This window comes from Osmerus mordax, chromosome 21 (assembly GCF_038355195.1).
Source record: "Osmerus mordax isolate fOsmMor3 chromosome 21, fOsmMor3.pri, whole genome shotgun sequence".
NCBI classification, from domain to species: Eukaryota; Metazoa; Chordata; class Actinopteri; order Osmeriformes; family Osmeridae; genus Osmerus; species Osmerus mordax.
This window is the reverse complement of record NC_090070.1, coordinates 3,239,915-3,264,964: the sequence shown is the minus strand read 5'-3', so window position 1 is coordinate 3,264,964 and position 25,050 is coordinate 3,239,915. Positions and strand designations below refer to the sequence as shown.

General features: G+C 44.8%; 1 protein-coding gene across 2 annotated transcripts in view; it reads left to right on the top strand.

Moving 5' to 3' along the window:
• The window catches only part of strn (striatin, calmodulin binding protein), an 80,005-nt gene that overhangs the window by 10,372 nt on the left and 44,583 nt on the right, over nucleotides 1–25,050 (top strand). For both annotated transcript variants that reach the window (XM_067259123.1, XM_067259122.1), the window contains exons 2-3: nucleotides 9,784–9,887; nucleotides 14,898–14,971. In XM_067259123.1, coding sequence (XP_067115224.1) covers nucleotides 9,784–9,887; nucleotides 14,898–14,971 — 178 coding nt within the window. The remainder of the gene's footprint in view (nucleotides 1–9,783; nucleotides 9,888–14,897; nucleotides 14,972–25,050) is intronic.

Here is a 25,050-nt window from a genome sequence, read left to right as displayed (position 1 = left end):
AAGGGGGGGGGGGGGGGGAGGTGGGGGCCTGGGCCTGGGCATTTGTTCCACCAAGACCAAGTCAGACCTTACGTCATGTCTCCCAGTCCTGAGAAATACAGTATACCCCAGTCACCTCTTCTGCCTCCACAGCTTTCTAGAGCAGCAATGCAATAGCGAGGTAAAAGACAGACTTTTGGGGCTACTCGCCTTCTCCGCCTCGTCGTGATATATACAGTCATATGTTTATCCCAGGCTGCAGTTGGCAAGGGTTCTTCCTTCTGTCCCCACGCCTCCTCTTCCTCCCTGGCTCCGTGGCCCTGTTTTGTGCTTAGAGAGTTTCTTTGTTCTAATCAAAGACCCATCACCCTCAGAAGTTCGCGCTTGTCAGTGCGTTCCCTGAGGGAGGGTGCCAGAAAATCACTCTCCTGCCATTCTCTCCTGAAAGCAGATTTTTTCCCCAAATGGTTCCTACGTCTGCAAACCTGTGTGTGTGTGTCTCCTACAACACTTCAAGTTTAACCAAGAGATTCTGTGCATTGCTTCGTTGCAACTGTTGACGATCGCCAACAACAGGTATCAGGATAAGACAATGCATCAAGTCAAGTGAAAGACAAGAAAGAGTCATGTAGTGGTTGTGCAACAAACTTATAGCATAAATATTGTCTAAAGGGGTATAGCTCAGTAGTTAAAGCATTTGACTGTAGATCAAGAGGTTGAGTGTTCAAATTCTTACGTGTATATGTCAATTTTATGTGCTTCCACAGGCTTTCAGGAATGTGCAATCTCCAGGGTCCTTATTAGCTATGCACGTATCCATGGTTGCTGCTGTTTGGTGTCTAGATATTCTGGGGTTTCCATAGTAACCTGGGGTTATTTAAGTCTGTCGGATTCTCAAATCTTTTGCAAAGGCAAGCATTAGAATGGATTTATTTTGCATGGAGTAAAAATCCAGGCGAGACTAATAGATGGAGTTGTACTTTGTAATTGATTGTGCTCATTCATCATATTCCCTCTGGTACCAACCTTCTCCAGGTATTTTAATGGACCTGTTCATTTTGCCTATGAAAATTAGGCTGTGTTCCAAGTTCGCATCTGAATGATAGCACAACACACACTCTTTTGCTTGGTATCTGTTCTTAACTACTCTTCTCCCCTTCCGCCTATCATCCCCCTCTCCTTCCCTCTTCCACTCTTTATGAATCATCGCCAGCAAACTGCTCCAGATTTAAAAAGCGGGGAATTCCCCCAGAGGACTCTACATTCCAAAATGTTTCTTGACTTTCCGAATACAGATGTGACAGTAGCAGAGGGTTACATATAGCCAGCAGGCAGATGGAAGAAAAGGTGAAGGGTAGGGAGTTTGGCTAAGGGCTAGTTGGTGCCAGGATGACTCAATGTTCTGTAACTCTGGAAGATTAAGCGTGAGGACATAGAGCAGCCCCAGAATGCTCCATGTTTGCTCTGCACTTGGGCGCTTGCATAGTGGGACACACGCTAATCTTGACAGGTAATGACACGTGCTTTGTCGGAGATGACAATGGGATTTTATGATACAGATGGCAGTATCTGGTTTCGATAGCATAGGAGTTAGGAAATGTAGTGTCACAGCGAGGGCTATATGTTTGTAGGTGTTAAAAGTGACTGTAGATGAGGTGCATCAAAGGCAAAGTCCAGTTCGTTCACTACCCCATCACACATAAGGGCTGATTTTAAAAGTGTGAGGGAGGCAAATCATTAATTATTTCATGTGAGAGAGAAGTGGCCTTACACATGAAACACGTGAAATACACATAGGGTGGACTAATATAACTTAAGTCTTAAGTACATTTGTGGTCATTTAGCTCATATTTAGGATTTCTCTGTCAGCTATATTCTCGTTCTTGTTATTATTTACCCCTGCATTTACATGTGGGTCAGCGAGCTTAGATGTAGTAATAGCTTGGAAATAATTCTACTGTATTCTAAGCTCATAGTCCTGGTGATTAATTATTACAAAAGCAGCTCATCAGTCCAGCGAAGAAAACATTCAGTGTCAGCCTTTTCATTTCCTAACAGTATCACTGTCTTTCTGTATGTTTTTTGTTTTTTTGTTATCACAGATGCCAGTTCTGTGTTACTTCCATGCCCTGATCTGGAGCAGTAACAAAATAAACTAGATTGTGAATAAATTTTATTTTTTGTCTTTCTAAGTGGGTTACCCATTTTCCCTACATGTAGGCTAAACTAAGGCACCATTGAATTGAATATATATGGTTGTGTATTCAATCTCTGTTTCTAACTATCATGGCAATGTACTTGAAATACCTGAACACACCCAGAGCTAAGACAACTTTCCAGATACTCCATAACCTTGCAGATCACCACTCATCATTAAAATAAAATAATTTAGAATCGATTTCTCTATCAATTTCTGTCCCAGACCAGTGTTGTTTTAGAGAAGGTGGCTAATGACAGGGATTATCTGCTCCCTGTCTGTCACACAGTGTCCTTTGCCTCATAGGTAAAACCTCAGCAGTTGCCTTGGTAACCTTACAATGAGAGTTAGACACCCTGAGGAGCTAGCATGGCAGTGTCTTGTGGATACATCCAAAAAGGGCTTACAGGACAAAGGTGGAGTCCAGCTACCATGGCTCTGACCCCAGGCGCATATGGAGTGGACTTAAAGCCATTACAGACTACAAAGGGAGGGGCTAGAGTGAGACCCAGTTCTCTGTCCTACTGCCAGACGAGTTGAATGCCTTCTACGTTCGCTTTGAGAGGGACAGTGACCCCCTCCAGTGGAGCTACCTGAAGGCCTAGCCAGTGGTGTTCCTACACTAACTGTAGGCTTTGGTTCAAAAAGATCAACCCTCACAAGGCACCTGGCCAAGATGGCATATCAAGTAGGGCTCTCAGGTGCTGCGCTGACCAGCTAGTAGGGGTCTTCAGTGACATCTTCAACCTATTCCTCAGCATGTCTGTACTCCCCACCTGCTTCAAGAGGACCACCATTGTCCCTGTGCCCAAGAACACCAAGGTTACCTGCATGAACGACTATCGCCCGATAGCACTGACCTCTGTCATCATGAAGTGCTTCGAGCGGCTAGTCAAATCATTCATCTGCTCCTCGCTGCCTCCCACCCTGGACCCTATTCAGTTTGCATACCGGTCCAACAGGTCTACAGACGATGCCATCGCCCTGACCATGCACACCGCTCTCTCCCACCTGGACAAAGGGAATACGTATGTGAGGATGCTGTTCATTGACTAAAGCTCAGCAATCAACACCATCATCCCCTCCAGACTTGTCTCCAAGCTTGTGGACCTGGGACTAAGCACCTCCCTATACAAGTGGATCTTCCCCTTCCTGACGGGGAGGCCACAGGTGGTGATAATCGGTGACTGCACCTCATCCACATTGATCACCAACACAGGCACCCCCCAGGGCTGTGTGCTCAGCCCTCTCCTGTTCTCCTTGTTCACTCACGACTGTGTGGCAACGCACAGCTCCAACCTCCTTGTTAAGTTTGCTGACGACACAACCATTGTGGGCCTCATCTCTGACAGTGACGAGTCAGCCTACAGAGAGGAGGTTGATACCCTGACATAATAATAATAATAATAATAATAATAATAATAATAAATTGTATTTGTATTGCACTATATTTCAGTTTAATTATTAAAATTAAAAAAAGATCAAGGTAAACATTGTGGTGTCAGGACAATAACCTCTCTTTCAACGTCAGCAAGAATAAGGAGATGATTGTGGACTATAGGAGGCGGCAGGAGGAGGAGCATGCACCCCTACACATCAACGGAAGTGGAAGTGGAGAAGGTCAGCTGCATCAGGTTCCTCGGGATGAACATGAGCAATGATCTCACCTGGTCTGCTCACACGGACAAGGTGGTCAAAGCGGCCCGGAAACGCCTCTTCTTCTTGAGGAGACTGAAGAAGTTTGGCATGGACTCAATTATCCTCATTAACTTTTACAGATGCACTATAGAGAGCATACTGACTGGTCGCATCACAGTGTGGTATTGGAGCTGCACAGACAGGGGCCGCAAGGCCCTACGTAGTGTGGTCCGGTCTGCTGAGTTCATCATCGGCAGGAAGCTCCCAGCGCTACAGGACACCTACCACACACGATGCCTGGCAGGATTCTAAGGGACTGCTACCACCCATCCTTCAGTCTTTTTACCCCGTTTCCTTCAGGCAGGCGATACCGAAGCATTCGGTCTTGCACACTCAGACTGGACAACAGTTTTTTTCCAAGGGCCATCAGGCTTCTGAATGGACACTGATATGGACAATTATACACTTCTCACTAGTCACTTTATACACTGTCACTTTCAGCTACTGGTTGCATTATCAGCAATATTGCACTATTGTACTTCACTTGTCTTAGGTTAGTATAGGTTTATAAGATTAGTACAGGTTATTATGTGTATTAGAAGTTTAGTATACTGTATTGAATATTGTATATTATTTTTATATTTAGGTTTACTATATTTTAGCTTATCATAGATGTAATCTATGTTCTGTGTACTTATATGTTATGTTATGCCAGGTTGCTTTGCGCTGTCTTGTCCTAAGAATTTCAGTGCCCAGTCTGACCTTGTGTTGTTCTGTGCATCTGACAATAAAAGACTTGACCTTGAACTTTAACAAAAGTTAGGGCAGTAAAGGGTACAAATATTAGTGTGCTGTCACCTCTTCTTGTTGAGTCCTGGTGCTTGACAAGATAGTCAATGCTATTTCACATCTCACTGTATCAAACGTATCTTTTTGGGGGACTGGTATGACCTGTCTTCTTTAGGTGTGAACATCTGTGTCCGTTATGGTAGAGTAAAAGAAGTGTAACATAAGTTGCGTGCCCAGTGCAATGTGCTCTGTGTTCCTTCTTATATAAGCTATGCTCTTTTAGCCGACTGTACCTTCCAATTACATTGAAATCAATGGTTACGGTCGATATCCTACACAAGAGCCTGCAAATGTATGTACACTGAGGCATGATCAGAAATATTCTCTGCTCAGTGGCAAAGAGAAGCCATGGCAACGGACTGCTGACATCACATCACAAGAATGGCAAACTTCACATTAGTAGAGTATTGTTTTGTTTTTATACTGTTGTTGGCATCAAATTAGTGGAAATTGTATACATGTATAGCAGTTTATTCCTAAAACTATTGATCATCTTTTTTTGGGGCTGTTTGACTTGTGATCCTATATGGGTGACTTGGTATCCAGTTTGCAAACATGCAGTAGCCTAATTGTCTGGAAATACAGACTGAAAACACAAGAAGCAGAGGCATGAACTCCAGTGTTTTCCCTCCAAGTCAAACCAAGATCAGAATTAGAAAATGTCACAGCAAGCTGCGACATACACATTTTTAACAACTCATCAAGGTCTCATACACCCACACACAGACTTGATGGTTATCTAGCTGTCAACCAGGGTATTTCAGCTGGCAGCCTACAGTAGGCATCATGTGCACACACATACAGCATACACACCACAAACGCAAAGAGCCGAGTGTGAGAAACAAGAAACAACTGATCATAAATGTCCTTTGGGATCAGACATGTTATGACGTCAATCTTGAGGGCCTCAGCTGAACTCATCCCTATTGGTGTCTAACAGTGCTAACAGCTCACAGCGCCAACAGCTGTGTCTGTAGAGGCTCTCACTGGAGCAGCGGTGCCTATTGTGGCTTCAACCATCCCCCAAAAAACGAAAACAAGCTCCCCTTTAAGCGATGAAGAAGTTTGATCAGACAAATGCCAAACAGACCCCCTTATATTGACCCCCATATTCTCTGCACGCTGCAAGATTGCATCAGCTTTGAGACAAATAATTTCAGTGACTGGATGAAATGACACTCACTAGCTAAGCTTGGGCTAACAGCTACTGAATTAACTAGTTTGTTGGTGAGTTGAAAAGACGCCGCAGCGAGATTGGCATGGGGAGGGAGGGGGTTAAGTGCCTCCGGAGTTGATTATGAGGGGCAATCACCAGGGAAGCCTTGGAAGAAAGAATTGGAAAAGGGACAGGGATGCATGGTGGGAAATGCCCGGAAGATTCTCAGGGTGATGGTAGGCGGTTGGGTGGTGCTCTGCAATGAGTCACTCCATTTAGAAATCTGTGGGTGTAACACCAACAGAACCAGCCAGAGAGAGAAAGAATGAGAGTTGGATGGAGTAGAGAGATGCCCTTTGGCTGTGGAATACGTACTTCTCAGAGAAGAGGAGGTAATAATCCGATAATGGGGAGGACATTTGATCATTCATTGTATGATTATGGAGCCGTGCATGTCACTAGCTATCTGAATACCTGTACACATTATTTGGCAAACACAGCAGCAATCCTCAGGTCTTCCTCATCCTCAGAACTGTCATCCTCAGACCTGAACTGAAGCATATTTTTGTGTACCACAACAACCCCCCCAAAAAGCTTGTTTTGCAAAGTACCTCTCTTAACTGAGGCTTTAAGCCCACAGCATCACTTGATCTCCTTGTTCTCCAAATCCCTTTAAATCCACATTAAGATCGTTCACATGTTTTTCCTTCCCACGCGGCTAAGCTAGTATCGTATGACATGTAGCTCATGTTGTAGACGCAGTGACCGTTGAGGCCCACTTGTGACGTTAAGTCAGATGAAGTGAGTCAGGTGGCTGAGCGGTGAGGGAATCGGGCTAGTAATCCGAAGGTTGCCAGTTCGATTCCCGGTCAAGCCAACTAACGTTGTGTCCTTGGGCAAGGCACTTCACCCTACTTGCCTCGGGGGAATGTCCCTGTACTTACTGTAAGTCGCTCTGGATAAGAGCGTCTGCTAAATGACTAAATGTAAATGTAAATGTGAAGTGTCCCGCCCTGTCTCTTTTCCACAGGGTAACCGGTGAGCTTTCACCTCGCATTGTAACCAGACGAGGGATCGCTGTCTACGTGTGGGAGCCCCCTTCTCCTTCGGTTCCCAAACCTGCCTGTGCTATCTGGAGCTCCTCTTTGCCATTGGATGGCAAAGAGGAGACTCCTTCCCAGAAAAGGAAGATTAAAATAATGAACGAATGTGGAAACAAAAAAGTAATAGCAAAAGGGAGAGCGATTAGTTTGAGTGTGAGGAAGTCATGAACTGGGGGAAGAGTGAAAGAGAGCGAAAGCTATAGTAGCCTGTTAACCCTCGTGCTGCCTTCTGGTCACATGACCCAAAGGTTCATAACGAACCATCGTTGTGTTTACCCAATTTTACCCAATACAAAAACAAATAAAAATAATTTTCTTTTAACCATTCCAATGTGGGGGGTCTGAGACGGCCTGACAGTTAAAAGAAAATGCTTCACTTTGTTTTTGTATGAGGTAAATTTGTCACAATACGACGGTGGGTCACAATGACTGATGGGTCAGAATGACCCGAAGATAACACAAGGGTTAATGAGATGCAGACAGAAAATGTGATAATGGTTATAGAGAGAGGTAAAGAAAGAGTTGAGGGCCAGGACACGGAGGTGACAGAGCGGGGCAGACATTTATCACCTAATTAAGGGGGGGGGGGGGGGGGGGCGGCGGCATCTCGAACATCTGAGAGTCTTGCACAAACGAGGCTTCACTCCGGATTAGACTCTTGTGATTCATTGCATAAGATTAAAGCTCAAGTCGGTTAGGTCTATGGTGTGGTTTGTGGAACAGGACCATGGTCGTTTATGTGGATTGGAATTGGGGGTCATTCTAAAGCGTTCATGAGTTGGCAATATGGTTTGTGTGTTTTTATTTTAGTCATTGATCTGAGTGAGTGTTTGATGTCAATACTACATCGTGAATTTACTCCAGTCTATTAGCTAAACACAATTGTCAAATTGATCATGATTGTCCTCGTTGAGTACGTTCAGATCAGGTGATTGATCAGTTTTGCTCCCTCACTTTGGAGAGTTGATGGGCTGTATTGGCCAGGCCTCGGTCAAAATAATGTTTATTTGTTTACTTCATGTATGTTTTATTGACAGCAGTAACCCTGACACAGGTATTTTGTCTATTCCCTCGGTTCTTTAGGATTACGCACGCAAAGAAATTACCTTCGAAACAAAATGCAAAACTTCGAACATCCATAACCTAAAAAAATACATGTCTTCAATTTCTCAGAAGATGTCATTCTGATATGTATGTGAGATGACATTATTGCCACCAAAAGTAATGCATTGTATTATCTAACTGAAAGTAAAGAAATCAAGCTTAAAAAAAAAAAAATATGTCAACAAAACAAAGAATGCAAAGTTATGTGTCTGTGTTTCTCTCTCTATACACAAGAATTAAATTCGACAAATTGTATACAAAAGGGGACTTGTTTTGGTTAGAGTGTACGTGCATTCAATCTTATATGGACTAACTGCCCCCCTAGACCCTCCACAAACCACCCACAGGAATGTGAAGAGAGACAGTCAGCCATTTTGGAGAGGTATCTCGCAGTTTCTACATGGGCTATTAGCTTATGTGTGGTTCATACCTCAGAAGGGCATAGTGCACAACTCCTGTGACACGGTTGAACAACTCTGCCTAGGTAAAACTAGCACCCCCCATAGAACTCCAGTATTTGCCACATTTGCTGTTCGTAAATAAATGGCCTTTGAGAAAACCCCGGCCAAATTAATTTTATGTCTGATTTATTAATTAATCAAAGCTATTTCCAGCATGCTTTTGCGTAGCATATTCTGTGTCCAAATTTTTTTCCCCCAGTATATTTTTTTTATTAAGAATTACAGGATTATGTCAAGGGTATGTAACTCAATTGTATTCAACATAAAGTCAAGATAATCATTGGAAAAATTTGTTTCTGAATTCACAGGACAATTAAATTCATAGAGCAGCTAAAGATGGACCGCGTTTGTTTGTGTGTGTGCGTGTTGATATGTGGGTGTAGGTTATTATGGGATTGCTTGTTTTGCAAATAGCTCATTATCTCGATTGAGTCTCCCTCAGGATTACTCTGCTTCCTCAAACAACACAGTGCTTTCTGTTGCCCTCTTCCCTATTCCTAGAAATTCCTAGAAAACTTTTGTGTGTGTGAGTGTGATACCTTTCCATTTGTGTCTGCTAAATGACTAACATGTATGTGTCTAAGAGGGAGAGCAGAAATGGCAGAAGTGTCAGGGACTGGAGAGTGTCTGTGATTAGGAGGAACCTTTCCATTTTTCTGTTTCTGTTTAATGGGATTAAGCACTGGGAGTGCCCTCTGTCCCTGTGTGGCCTGGCTGATCGGCTTCAATTAGCCTCTTCACTCACTCACTCACTAACCAGCCAGCTGGTCACCATGACAGCAGATCTGGTGTCAAATCTCCAGAACCCCATAAGTACTCGGAAGGTGTCAGGAGGTTGAACTGAATCAGTCTTCAGACTTGTGTCTACAGTCAACCAGTGTTTAGAAAACGGTAAATAGATTGAGAGACTAGTTTGTCATGGGCAAAGCCTACACAAAAACGGAATGCATTTGTGACTGTATTGTAAATGTAATATACATCTGTCTCTTCCTCTCTTTCTCCCTGTCTCTATCACTTTCTCTTTTTCTGTCTGTATATCTTAACTTCAAGGAATAGGTCCTCTGATTATTTCATTGAAATGATATGAGCTGTGATAAAGGCTGCCATCACCACACAGCCTCAAAATAGTTCAAGGATATCAGCAGTTTTCATCAGTAACCCTGGGAATTCTTGATTGTGGTGCAACTGTGTGTCATTCCATTCAAGTACATTCCATGACACTTATGGCATACAATAATTTGTAACCTGGGATGAACTTGTGTTTTTGTGTATCACGTATCTGATGTTCTCTCCTAGGCCCAGATAGCCTTCCTGCAGGGGGAGAGGAAGGGACAGGAGAACCTGAAGAAGGATCTGGTCAGGAGGATCAAGATGCTGGAGTACGCCCTAAAACAGGAGAGGTGGGTTCTGTATGCACAATGTGTACACACACTCCAACAAACAGGGTTAGCCTGTGATCATATGTGTCGGCACACATGCATGCTGACACATGCCCATTTAATGAGAGAACCAGTTACAAGAAATACTCTTGTTTTTTCTCTTACTTTCTTGTTCTACATTTGTAAAATCCTTCCATGTGAATGTGATACATGCTAGTTCCCACAGACAGACAGACACACACACACACCGCACACACATACACACAGACACATACTACATACATACTGACTCACTCACTATTGAACCATATATTACATTCATCTCACACCCAGGATTATGTCACATGCTAAACACACACAAACGGAATAGTGGGAAACGTAGTTCCAGGCAGACATCCTGTCCCCAGAACAGCATTCACGCAATCATGTGCTAGGCGCACCTTCCTTTATCTTGGGATTGATGTGCGGCATCACATCCCTGTTCTACTTATCACACTCCAGGCGACCTAGGGATTATACCGACTGGTTGCCTGAAACACCCTCACACACACTAATTCACATACACAAACACTCAACCTCTCCCTTTATCATGTACGCACATACACACACTCACCCACACACACAAACGCAGTTCAGTCCTGACCACATGGGTGATGTGGTGGAGACACAGGCTTAAAGCATGGTAAGTCTCGTGAGAGGGAAGAGCAGCTATGAAGAGAACATGCACAACATGTCTCCCAGACCACCTCTCGATTGGAGCATCAGAACAAACTGTTCTTGACTCTCAAGCTCCTCGTCTCTGTCTTTCACCCATGCTCACCCTTTCTCTGTCTCCCTCTCTCTCCGTTGACGTCTCCTTTGCTCTCTTTCCAACTTTCTCTGTTGTTCACTATCTCGTTTTCTCTTTTTCCTTTACTGGCTGTTCACTCTTGCTTTTTTGTAATTTTGTTTATCTGTCTCTCTCTCTCTCTGATGTGTGTGTATATACACACACATATATGTGTGTGTAACGGGTGTGAATCCGTGAATCTCACTCAAGTATATAACAGGTGAACGGCGTCAAGGAAGAGCTAGCTTTACATTTACATTTATGCATTTAGCAGATGCTTTTATCCAAAGCGACTTCCAAGAGAGAGCTTTACAAAAGTGCATAGGTCACTGATCATAACAACGAGATAGCCCCGAACATTGCGAGCAGCCAAAACATGAAGCATACATTGTGAAAACCAAATAAGTGCCAAAGTGAAGAACCATAAGAGCATGCAGTTAAACAAGTTACAATTAAACAACATGAAACTCAAAAGTGCAAGTGTACCTGTAGAAAAACAATCAACAGTAAAAAATATTTCACAGCGAGTACAAGAATTTAAATCCGTTACAACCAACCAACAAGAGAAACAAGTCTCTCAATAAGAGTCATTCTGATTCTGGAGGAAACTAACATCAGATCCAGCCAAGCATTCCTAAGTGCCGTTGTACTCCCGGAACAAGTGCGTCTTGAGCCTTTTCTTGAAGGTGGGGAGACAGGGGAGTTGATTCCACCTTTGGTGGGCCAGACAGGAGAAGAGCTTGTGTTGGGACCGGGTGCTCTTGAGCGGTGGGACCACCAGACGGTTGTCAGAAGAAGACCGTAGGTGGCGGGTGGGGGTGTAAGGCTGGAGGAGAGACTTGATGTAGTCGGGTGCAGTCCCGTTCACCGCTCGGAAGGTCAGTACCAGAGTCTTGAATCTGATACAGACCGTGATGGGAAGCCAGTGGAGGGAGATGAGGAGCGGGGTAACATGGGAGCGTCTGGGTAGATTGAAGACCAAATGGGCCGTCGCGTTCTGAATCCTCTGGAGAGGGCGGGTTGCGCATGCTGGGAGACCGGCGCGCAGCGAGTTGCAGTAGTCCAACTTTGAGAGGACAAGTGCTTGGACTAGCAGCTGGGTGGAATGCTCAGACATCTCCTGATCTTCCGGATGTTGTAGAGGGTGAATATACACAACCGGGAGATCGCAGCAATGTTGGCTGTGAGGGAGAGCTCGTCATCCATGGTCACCCCGAGGTTCCTGGCAGAGGATTAAGGGGTCACCGTCGCAGATCCCAGGATGATCGAGAGCTCGTGGGAGACGGAAGGCTTGGCCGGGATGATGAGAAGTTCTGTTTTGGTGAGGTTCAGCTGGAGGTGGTGCTTGGTCATCCAGTCGGAGATGTCTGCGAGGCAGGCCTCAATCCTAGCTGAGATCCTCGGATCAGTCGGGGGGAACGACAGGTACAGCTGCGTGTCGTCAGCGTAGCAGTGGTAGGAGAAGCCATGGGAGGTGGTGATTGGTCCAAGCGAGGTGGTGTACAGAGAGAAGAGGAGGGGTCCAAGGACAGAGCCCTGTGGTACACCACTGGAGAGCTGGCGGGGTCCTGACACTTTGCATCCCCAGGAGACCTGGTAGGATCTTCCCGACAGGTAGGATGAGATCCAATGAAGTGCAGTGCCAGTGATGCCCATTTCAGAAAGTCTGGCGAGCAGGATATGATGGTTAACCGTATCAAACGCTGCAGAAAGGTCCAGCAGAATGATGACGGATGACCTCGAAGCCGCTCTGGCAGACTGGAGGGCAGTGGTGACTGACAGGAGGGCAGTTTCTGTGGAGTGGCCAGTCTTGAAGCCCGATTGGTTGGGGTCAAGCAGGTTGTTCTGAGAGAGAAAGTTTGACAGTTGGTTAGAGACAGCGCGTTCAATTGTTTTAGAAAAGAAGGGTAGCAGTGATACTGGTCTGTAGTTCTGGAGGACGGCTGGGTTAAGGGAGGGTTTTTTGAGTAGAGGGCTAACTCTGGCCTGTTTGAAGGCAGAGGGGAAAGTGCCGGAAGTAAGAGAAGAGTTAAGGACATGGAAAAAAAAAGTTATGATGGAGGGAGAGATGGTTTGAAAGAGAGGGGAGGGGACTGGATCAAGGGGACAGGAGGTGGGGCGATGAGAGAGAATGAGGTCAGAGATCTCTGCCTCGGACAGGAGAGAGAAAGAGTTTAGAGATTTAGTAGGGTCAGTCATAGAGGGTGGGTGGGTAGGAAAGGTGGGTTCAGGGAACCGGCTGCTAATGTCAGCAACTTTTTTCTCAAAGAAGGAGGACAAGTCGTCTGTCTTCAGGGTGGAGGGGGGGGTGGGGGGGTTAAGAAGGGTGGAGAAGGTGGAGAAAAGTTTTTGAGGGTTTGAGGCAGAGTTAATTTTGTTCAGGAAGTAGTGGGTTTTAGCATCAGTTATGCTGGCAGAGAAGGATTTGAGGAGGGAGTGATACTTATCAAGGTCAAGACCGTCTTTGGACTTGCGCCATCTCATCTCAGCTGCCCGAAGGATGGACCGTTCTTCACGAATAACATCCGTGAGCCACGGGCAGGAGGGAGAAGATTGCGCAGGCCTGGTTGACAGGGGACAGACAGTGTCGAGTGATTCAGTTAATGTGGATAACAGGGTGTTAGTGGCAGTGTCAGTGGGGTGGGACATGAACTTGTCAATGGGAGGATGTTACAATGGAGGAGAAATGGGAGGGGGATAGGGAGCGGAGGTAGTAGGGGTTGGAAGGAGAGAGACAGATAATTGGATGAAGGAGTGATCAGAAATGTGTAGTGGGGTTACAGAGGTTAAGTCAGTGATGCAGTTATGTGTCAGGATGAGGTCGCGCTGCTTTCCTGCCTTGTGGGTCGCCGGTGTGTTCAGCAGCTTCAGGTCAAAGGAAGTCAGAAGAAACTTGAAGTCAACGGCCTGCGTTCCTTCGAGGTGGATGTTGAAGTCCCCAAGGAGTATCAGCGGTGTTCGATCATCCGGGAGGACGCTGAGGAGCATGTCCAGCTCCTCCACAAAGTCAGCTAGCGGCCCTGGTGGGCGATAGAGGACAACTAAAAATGCTTTAATAGGATCAGTTAGCATCACATAATGGTGTTCAAATGATTTGGCAGCAACAGAGAGTGGGCTGGATGTGTATTTAATATGTGGGGAAAGAAGCAAACCTGTCCCACCACCTCGCCCGGTTGAGCGAGGTGAATGAGAGAATGAGTGGTTGACGGAGAGAGCAGCTGGAGTTGCAGTGTTCTCTGGGCGGATCCATGTCTCTGTCAGCGCAAGGGCGTGCAGAGAAGCATGGGATGCAAACGCCCGCAGGTAGACTCCCTGTCTTTGTTCGACCGAGTCTTCGTGCACCGAGGCTGCCAGACGAGGCTGCCTCTGCAGTGCTAGCCGCCTTAAATATGCTAAAGGCGCAGCTGACAATGGCCCTAATTATGCAAACAAAGCCAGGGTCTCACTCGGCGGCAAGTACCCTGAAACTCGACCTCTAGCTAGCTACCTATTGACCAATTTAGCTGCTATACCCTTACCCTCTGTCCTTGAGACAAAGTTGTAGCTAAACACAAATGAATGAAACAAACTCTGGTTACTTACAGTCAGATGGCAGTCACGAAGTACACTCAGTAAGACACAATTCGCTCTGAATCCGATTACAGAAGTCAGAGCTATTTAACCAAATTCTACAATGGCCCTAATTATGCAAACAAAGCCAGGGTCTCACTCGGCGGCAAGTACCTTGAAACTTGATCTCTAGCTAGCTACCTATTGAGAAATTTAGCTGCTATACCCTTACCCTCTGTCCTTGAGACACAGTTTTAGCTAAACACAAATGAATGAAACAAACTCTGGTTACTTACAGTCAAATGGCAGTCACGAAGTACACTCAGTAAGACGCTATTCGCTCTTTTCGTTCATATATACATATATGCATATATTTTTTTTAAATTATTTCTCATTATGTGCTTGTTGTTATAATAGGACAGGATGGACAGGGCAGTCCCGTCACTATCGAATTAATCAAATTCAAATACTGCAACAGAGACTTCATGTACCCCCCCAGTGGGATAGAATGGGGCCTGGATCCTATCAACTACCAACATCTTTCATCCATGATGTGTATCTTCAGAGCCAAAAGGGGCCCTCTAATGTCCCTTATTGTCCCTTAATTTAATTTGTCCTTTTTTCATTGTCCTTTTCCGGACTTTTTCCCTCAGGGCAAAATACCACAAACTCAAATATGGAACAGAGCTGAACCAGGGGGACATGAAACCACCTACCTACGATTCTGGTAAGTCTGTGACACTGAAAGGCAAACTGGTGGTGACTCAAATTTAATATTTCGAAGGATTCCACTTGTACAAACGGTAGTTATTGACTACTGTTAAAATGTAACTATCCCTTAAATGTTCAAGTTGGCACAGACCATGGTCAAATCTGGGGTGACTCAGTGGCCACATAGCATGGATGTTTACAGTGCCTGTCTTTAGTTCCATACCAAACCATTTTGGTGTGGAACTAAAGTATGAGTAGGCTACATACGATACTAAACCTCAAACACAGCAGTGTTTCCCAACAATTTGAGGTGGTGCGCCACAGAATCAACACCGGCCGCCACATATTGCGTTTCGTTATTATTATAATTTTTTAACACTATTTAAAACACGCAGCGTATTCGTTCAACTGCATTTCCTTTCCCTGTTCTCCCTCCGTCTCTCGGTCGCTCCCGCGTCTCTCACATACACACACACATTCACAACCATAGATATATATAAAGGCTAGATGTCTTACGGCGGAGTCTAGAACGTCCGCACATGGCGGCCATCTTGCTACAGTCAACTCGCTCAACCATAACATTGTGTTGGTGCTACATGTACATTTACATGTAGTCATTTAGCAGACGCTCTTATCCAGAGCGACTTACAGTAAGTACAGGGACATTTTCCCCGAGGCAAGTAGGGTGAAGTGCCTTGCCCAAGGACACAACGTCATTTTTGCACGGCCGGGAATCGAACTGGCAACCTTCAGATTACTAGCCCGCTTCCCTCACCGCCCAGCCACCTGTACTTTTTAAATAACCATAACTTGATCAATTTTCAACCGATTTTTAAACGGTTTGGTTTGTTATCAACATCAGAGATGTCGTTATGCCACTGCATACTTCTATTCTATATAAAAAAAAAAACATAATTATTCATAAGTATGCATAAGTATGCAGTGGCATATTCATCAAATGCCCAACCAGAGAAGAGAACACTCTGGATCACTGCTACACTACAGTCAGTAGAGCCTACCACGCCGTCCCTCGTGCAGCACTGGGTCACTCTGACCATGCCATGCATCTAATCCCTGCATACAGGCAGAAATTAAAGCTCTGTAAACCTGTTGTGAGGACATCAAAACAGTGGACCAGTGAGGCTATGGAGGATCTGCAGGCGTGCTTGGACTGTACTGACTGGGATGTGTTCACGACTGCTACCAATAGTCTGGATGAACTCACAGAGGCTGTGACATCATACATCAGCTTCTGTGAGGACTTCTGTATACCAACACGCACCAGGGTGAACTTCAACAACGACAAGCCCTGGTTCTCAGCAGAGCTCAGAAGGTTGAGGTCAGAGAAGGAGGAAGCATTTAGGAGTGGGGATAGAGACAGATTCAAGGAGTCAAAGAACTGGTTTAGCAAGGCGGTGAGAGAGGCTAAACGACTGTACTCAGAGAGACTGAAGCGCCAGTTCTCTGCTAACGACTCTGCTTCTGTCTGGAGAGGGCTCAGGCAGATTACCAACTACAAGCCCAGAGCCCCCCACTCCACTAATGACTCCCGCCTGGCCAAGGACCTGAACGAGTTCGATTTGAAAGACAATTGGACCCCCTCCCACCCATGTGGCCTCCCCCCTCTACAGTGACGACTCTCTCCATTCAGGAGGGTGAAGTTAACAGACTTTTCAAGAGGCAGAACCCCCGCAAAGTAGCTGGGCCAGACTCTGTCTCTCCTGCCACCCTCAAGCACTGCGCTGACCAGCTGTCTCCGGTGTTTACCAACATCTTTAACACCTCCCTAGAGACATGCCATGTGCCAGCCTGTCTCACGTCCTCCACCATCATCCCTGTGCCCAAAAAGCCAAAGCCAACAGGACTCAATGACTACAGACCCATCGCCCTGACCTCTGTGGTTATGAAGTATTTTGAGCGCCTTGTGCTGGCACACCTCAAATCCATCACCGACCCTTTCCTGGACCCACTGCAGTTTGCCTACAGAGCCAACAGATCTGTGGATGATGCCGTTAACATCAGAATCAGAATCAGAATGGGTTTTTATTCGCCATGAAAGTTTGCACAGACAAGGAATTTACTTTGGTAGGAGAGCCTACCTAGGCAGCCAATTTCGGCGCCAACTAGAAAGTTACAGCATAACATGAGGAGAGAGGAGGAGAGAAAAAGGCAACACCCAGACAATGCTCCTAGAGGAGTACAGTGTGGGAACAGACAAAAACCTCAGCACATAAGCACAACAACATTTACAAAACACGATACTTGCAACGGGGAGTGGGGGGGGGGGGGTAGACAAGCAGCATCTGGACCTGCAGCCATGGTAGGCGCCCTCCACTTACCCTACAGCACCTGGACTCCCCAGCATCCTACGCCAGGATCCTGTTTGTGGATTTCAGCTCTGCCTTCAACACCATCATCCCCGCCCTGCTTCAGGACAAGCTCTCCCAGCTGAACGTGCCCAATTCCACCTGCAGGTGGATCACAGACTTCCTGTCTGACAGGAAGCAGTGTGTTAAGCTGTGTCCCGGTCCATCAGCACCGGATCTCCTCATGGCTGCGTCCTTTCCCCTCTGCACTTCTCCCTGTACACCAACAGTTGCACCTCCAGTCATCCATCTGTCAAACTTCTGAAGTTTGCGAACGACACCACCCTCATTGGGCTCATCTCTGACGGGGACGAGTCTGATTATAGGTGGGAAGCTGACAACCTGGTGACCTGGTGCAGCCAGAACAACTTAGAGCTCAATGCTCTTAAGACAGTGGAGATGGTTGTGGACTTCAGGAAGAATACAGCCCAACTCACCCCCATCACCCTGTGCGACTTCCCAGTCAACACTGTGGAGTCCTTCTGCTTCCTGGGCACCATCCTCTCCCAGGACCTCAAGTGGGAACTGAATATCAGCTCCCTCACCAAGAAAGCACAACAGAGGATGTACTTCCTACGGCAGCTGAATAAATTCAACCTGCCAAAGACAATGATGGTGCACTTCTACACAGCCATCATTGAGTCCATCCTCACCTCTTCCATCAACATCTGGTACGCTGCTGCCACTGCCAAGGACAAGAGCAGACTGCAGCGTATCATCCCCACTGCTGAGAAGGTGATCGGCTGCAATCTGCCTACCCTCGAGGACCTGCACACCTCGAGGACCCTGAGGCGAGCGAAGAAGATTGTAGCCGACCCCTCCCACCCTGGCCACTCCCTGTTCCAGCTACTCCCCTCCGGCAGAAGGCTGCGGTCCATCAGGACCAAAACCTCACACCATAACGCCTGGGACACACTGCCTGCGATCGGCTGCGATCTGCTGCGACGCGCCTGGAAGCGCCTCCTTTTTCTTTCGGCGCCCATGCTATCAAATGGGACCGACCACACTGGCTGCGAAGCGCTGTGAAGCGCTGCAATCGCCTGCGATCTGCAGCGATCGTTTCGGCAGCTGGTCTAATTTTTTCACGAGACGCTTGCGAAATCGGCTGCAGGATGATGAAATACACCATATTAGTTGATATATTTGAATAAAAAAACATTAAGATTTTACTCCATTAATTGTAGATTACGGTGAACATTTGTAAAGTTGTAGACTTTATAATTACACAATGTTGGTAACGAACGTCCTTTGTGGTTACCCTGATGAAAACGAATGAAAATAAACGGATTGATCCGTTGAGCTAGCATGCCCGTAGTTGTTTTGTTTGTTTGAGAGAAACGAGTTGTCACGCGTTGCACACAACACACACGCAGACATAGCTTACCGAGAGAGAACCCCCAAGTCGATTTCTAAAATCAGCATCAAATGAATTCTCGAAGTTGAAAAGCACAGGGAGTTGTTGTCTATGTCAGCAACAATTTTACAAGGACGACGTAGATAAGGATCAATGCTGGGATATATCCAATGCCATGTTTATGTACCATGTCAGCGTAAAGGAAAGCTCAGAGTAGCTGAAAGGCTTGGTGACCGGCGCGGTGAAATGCGCGTCTGGTGAACAGCTTTTGCTCAGTCGTAGCAGATCGTAGACGATCGTGGCACTGCACGGCGCGTCCAGGCGCTTCGCAGCCAGTGTGTCCCAGGCGTAAGAACAGTTTCTTTCCATCTGCTACTGGCCTCTTCAACCAGGCCAAGGACTCCCACTGACATTCATTCATTATTTAACCCAGTATCTGATTGCACTATGTTGACCACTCATGCTGCTCATTGGGTGTGCTCAAGCCTTCGGCGAGAGCACAACCTTTGTTCTCTCACATATATATTATTATTTCTTTTTGCCCCCCTAAAACTCAGTCAATATTTGGCCTACATAGACAACGTAGGTGTCAAAAGTTTCGTCTTGGTAGCGATTGAGTTGCTTCTATTGGAATTTACGTTCTGTTGCATGGTTTAGGCTTAAGTTAAGTTTTTGTGGCGAAAAGTGAAGCTAACGGTGGCTAATTTGCTAGCCACAGTCACTGACGTTACTAACGTCACTGCGTCACTAACATCACGAAAACACGCGTGACTAACTTTGCCAGAACATTCGTTTCGCATCTGTTAACTTGGGGGATAGCTAGGCTAACTATAGCTTTACTGCAAGGCAGCTGAAGGAACGCCACAAGAAAAGAGGCCAGGGTGCTAACTATTTACTCATTTTACTTTGTGATGTGAAACACAATTGTGAAATGTAATGTACATTATTAGCTGATATTATTAAGGAAGTAGGCCCACATCTACTTTCGGAGAGAGGTAGACGGTAGTCTACTATTTCACTGAAGCATTAGCATGAAATTAGCCTCTGTTGACCGGGCAACACATACTACAGTGGTCTATGATGCATCGGTTTTCAATCGTTAAAATAAACATTCCTCACAAATACATTTTCGTTGTAGGATTTATTATGACATTACATTACAAGTAAACGATTTGTTGGTGAAATTATCATTACCTGTGGTTTCAAACCAGTGTTGCTCATTGCAACGCTGTAGCCTACGCGAGACACACTACAAAAACATCTAACTTACACAGCTGTTTAGGAAGTCAAACGGCGACAGAACATGTTCGGCACTCCCCTTACAGTACTTAACCCTCGTGCTGCCTTCGGGTCACATGACCCAAAGGTTCATAACGAACCATCATTGTGTTTACCCAATTTTACCCAATACAAAAAACAAATAAAAAGAATTTTCTTTTAACCATTTAAATGTGGGGGGTCTGAGACAGCCCGACAGTTAAAAGAAAATGCTTCACTTTGTTTTTGTATGAGGTAAATTTGTCGCAATACGACGGTGGGTCACAATGACTGATGGGTCAGAATGACCCGAAGATAACACAAGGGTTAAATCAAAAGTCTTTCAATAGGTGAAACTGAATACTAACCTGAACTTCATTGCCACAGTCTAAACTTTGTCAATCTGTTAATGAAAATAATTAATTTCAGCCTAAACCGTACAACGGAACGTTTAATCGAATTCAACCAACGCAATCGCTACCAAGACGAACACAGCAGTAGTCTAGTACTGTACTGTAGTAGTAGAATTTACCGGGGCAGCTTCTCCGCACAGGGCTATATCGCATTTTGCGTTGTTACTGACAATGATCGCTACCAGTGAGCTTTTTATGAATGAGCGATTTTTGGGGGGCATATTTTCAGTTAGTAGATGGTACTGTTTGAATCGCGATTCCATCTTCTACTGCCGGTAACGTCGTAGAATAATCTTTAAAGGGGGTTCTTTATTAATGAATGAATGCAATATGAGTAGGCTAAATGCCTGAAAATATCACGAGAAGGGAAAACTTAAAAGGACGTTTAAGTCATAGAGATTAGGTCAATTTTTACACCGGTCTGCCAAATTTATTCATTTTGATTCAACGATGAGGCTGCCTCTTGCAGGGGAAATGAGAAGACATCTATTTCATTCTACACTTCACTCGTATTTTCATTTGTAAGTGAGCAGCAAAAAAAATGCTTTTAAATTTATGTAATCTTTATAAATAATAAGTATTCATTTTTATATAAAATATACAGAAATATCAGTTGTAAAAATGTCATTCAAAAACGGACCCCTGTGCAACCGACGCAAGCAAGCACACCCTACAATTTCCCCAGAAATTGTACCCTCTCTAGTTACAGTAAGCTAGGCCTATGTTTTTTTTTTTTTATACTTTCAGATTTTCATTTATCATCTTTAATGTCATATGTCATGTGGTTTCAACAAATGTATTATGTAAATGACACCCTCACAAAAAAACGATAGGCTATCCTCTCAAAAAGTATAGGCTAGCATATCGCGCTGTGCTTAAGGAGCCTATCACGCAATGAGCAATTAATTCGGTTTCATGTTAAATTCTGCTAATTATTCCTGCACCTTCTGCAACAGGTTCCTGTAGTAAAAACGGACAAGACATGTCTGTGACAGACTTCCTGTATGTGTGTTCTGCTTGTAAAGCCTCAATCTAATCGTGTTTACATAAAATAAACCTGCTCCCGAGCAGGTTTAAGCTTACAAACCTGTTGCTATGACAGCATAGTCCAGGATGAGCTTCGAAGAACCGAACAATCCAAGATAATGACAAATCGTCAACAATCAAATCCAGCTAACTGAGTTAGCGACGTACGCCCCTGCTAACTGAGTTAGCGACGTACGCCCCTGCTTTCTTACCTGCCTGTTTCTATATCTGTTTGTCCACATCACCTGTTGCTTCAGCTGGCTCTCTCACAGCAGCATGTTTGATGCTGTCCTCCTCTCCTACTCTTTGTTCAATGCCTAACAAATCTTTCTTTTTCTCTCCCTGACTCTGTCTTTCTGCTTGAGCAGCACTGGTTGAAGCCTGAAAATATTGTAAACAAATTAATAACATAACTAACTAGAGAAGGTACAATTTCTGGGGAAATTGTGGGGTGTGCTCCTGTATTTTTGTACGTCCTTCGACTGGGTTAGCTCCTGTGATTCCCACACAACAGAAGTGTAGTAGTTAGCTATCTCTACAATTTACCGGGGCTAGGTCTGAATCTAGGAGAAAAACGGAGCATAGCTGCCAGCTGTAGGTATATGCAGGTAGCAATGCTAGTACTAAATAACTATTTAGCTGGCCGGCTCCATGACGCCGGGTAAGTAGGTGAGACTGCTCACCAAAAGAACAAAGGGGAACCCACTAGCCTGGCAGATCAAGAGTCGACATGTTCGTAGTGTAGCATCCGAGGTGTACGGATGTTAGTTACAATGTATATTTCACAGGGCTCTCAAGTTTTGAAGACAGGCAAGAGTGACAAAATTAATTAGTGAATTGCTTTTTACCTGACATCTTTGAAAGACAGATGCAATGATTAATGCATCCATGGCCAGGATATAATTATAAAGTATGACATGATTTTAAAAGTGACCTATACTATCAACTATGCAATACACTTAAATGTATTTAGTGCTAATACAATTATTATGCCTATTTGGAGAGAGATGTTTATAATGTGACAATATGTCAGTCATCGTGTGAAAATGAAAATATGACTAGGCCTAGACTACTTGTTCTGAGCAGGTGTTGTTAAGTTACAGACACTCCTGAAAAACTGATGCTAATTATCTGGGAAACATTTTCTAACAGCAGTCAAGTTGTCATTGTTTGTGTCAAACAAGTTGTGAATTTGTTGTTACATTAAAACAGGAGATCATGACTTACTCTGTGCTCAAAGTGATGCTCGAGCTCCAGTGGTTTCCTCTGTGGGTGAACGAAACTTTCGGAAGACGACGTAGATCACGTGAACAATTCCAGGATATACTTTTTTTTCATTGGTTGTTGCGTTAAATCTTACTCAGATACAATAGAACCATTTTCTGATTGGCTATTGTGTAGCCCCTTTCTTTTTTTTGATAAGTGGCAGGCTCGACTAAGAACTCCAGGGGAGACGCGCTTGATTCCTGCCGATTCCATAGTTAACCCTTTTCCACCAACGCATTTTGGGTGCCGGTACGGAGCCGGTGCTTAATCGCGAACCAGTTCTTTCTCTTTCGACAGACTGAGAACCGGAAAAGTGGTTTGTAAGTGGTTCGTACATGGTTCGCAAATAGCACCACTTCAGAGCTGGTCTAGATTGGGAACCAGTAGTGGAGGGGGGGTGGGGGCGGGGCTGCCGTAAACCCCGGTCCCCGCACCCGAGGGGGCCCCGCGATCTATGATTTTGTTTTTTCATAATTTCTCTTTGGCAACAAAACGTTGATTGTATCCATGGTAGATAATTTGACTAAATATCGTTTTTCCATATAGTTGTGTGCAATCTCTTCGCAAATATATAACATTGCTTCTTTGTAGGTGAGATTATTATTGAGGCGCAGTGTTCCTGGGCAAGTTGTATGAACAAGGATTATCGTGATCATCAGGTGGTTTTAATGTCTCATTCATTCATGTTACTCCATCAAGCATGGGGATTAACTAAAATACAATACAATTTGACTAAATATATGTCAAATTGCTGCTCGGAAAATTAAAGCGCTTGCGGAGTTCTATTCGGAATATCTGTCTAAGGCCGATTATGTGGTTGATGAATTTGTTACACTTTGTACTATGTACCGTGAGCTGAGCATTGAAAATCATGAACTAAACACACAGCATTCTACCATTTCTCATTGACAACGGCATGAACCGTGCTTTCCCCAACCTTGCCATTCACACTTGACAATTCCGATAAGCAGTGCTAAGGCAGAGAGGACTTTCAGCTGTTTGAAATTGATAAATAATGTGTTTTGACCTGTGTGTAGGCTATGAGTTTGCTGGTTTTGAGAGATGCACAATACATGTCAGTTCGGAAAAGAAAATGATTATAGTCTAGTGGAATTTTATTTCAATCGTAGCATGCCTGTAATAAGGGACAAACTACAGACTAATCCTGGAGGAGTGGCCATCAACACTGAACTTTGCCCTATACCAAGCATGCTGCATGTTGAAGCTCTCACTCACTTTAACCCTATTTCTATGGAAGCGTTCATCGAGCTGATGGACTCCTTGAAACCCATTAGCTGCCTTCTCGATCCCCTCCCGGCCAAACTCTGTAGGGAACGTCTCCCTATTATTGGACCACCCATGCTTAGTATTATTAATGAATCTATTGTAATTGGCCAAGTCCGTTGAATTTGAATATAGTGTATTTGGTAAATGGAAAAATCATTAAACCCATGTTATGCATGGATTTGTGTAGGCCTACTGTGTGTGAAAGATTCTAATTAATGCTGAATGCGAGGCTAGTGGCCTAGGCCTACATTTTGTTCGCACATTAGGGGCTAGGATGACTGAACACATTTATTATATAGGCTAATATGTGCTGTTCACAATAGAGGTGTCATTGGTTACTTTTTATTGTTATATTTTATTGCACTGCAAAATGTTAATAACAGGGGGGCCCCCAATCAGTTTCCGCCCCCCCTGAGACACAACCCTTGCTCCGCCCCTGTTGGGAACAAAGTAAGAACCGCTTGGGGCGGGGTTACCGTGACCAACAAGATGAACAGAATCCTTTGACCGCCAATGCTCTAAGTTTTTACAATTCATATTTCAGCTAAGCGGTACTTGTAAATCAGCATCTGAATTCAAATGTAATGAGAAGTGGGCAGTGTAGTTGCTGAAAATGTGCTTATTTTATTGATGAAACTGCTCATTTGTAAATTTGCTCAGATTTTTCAATAACCTAGCTAGCATTGCAGTGCAGTGCAGACACTAGTTGCTGCATTTTATCAGAATCCTATCAAATCAGTGAAATAACAAACACAAATGTTATGAGCTATTGAGCCTATATTTAACACAAATGTAATACACAAGCACTATACAGCCAGTGTTGTCATACTGCTGCGAGTCCAGGGTATTGCGCAATAGCCAATAGCCGGTTTATTCAAGAAATCCGAAGCTGCCCTGCTCGACTTTTTGGTGTAGAATTGACTGTAAAACTGTAAAATCTAAATTGAGCGGAAGTACGTAGGAGGGCAGAGCCAGGTTAAGTGAGAGCGGCGCGGCCAGAGAAATGTTGGTTGGGCGCTGCGGCATATTAAATATGTTATAAATAGTTTTTACGCGTGAGAAATACAATGTGTGGCGGGAGTGCGTGACAAAAGACCAATATGAGTTACTGTCACGCTCAATGCGT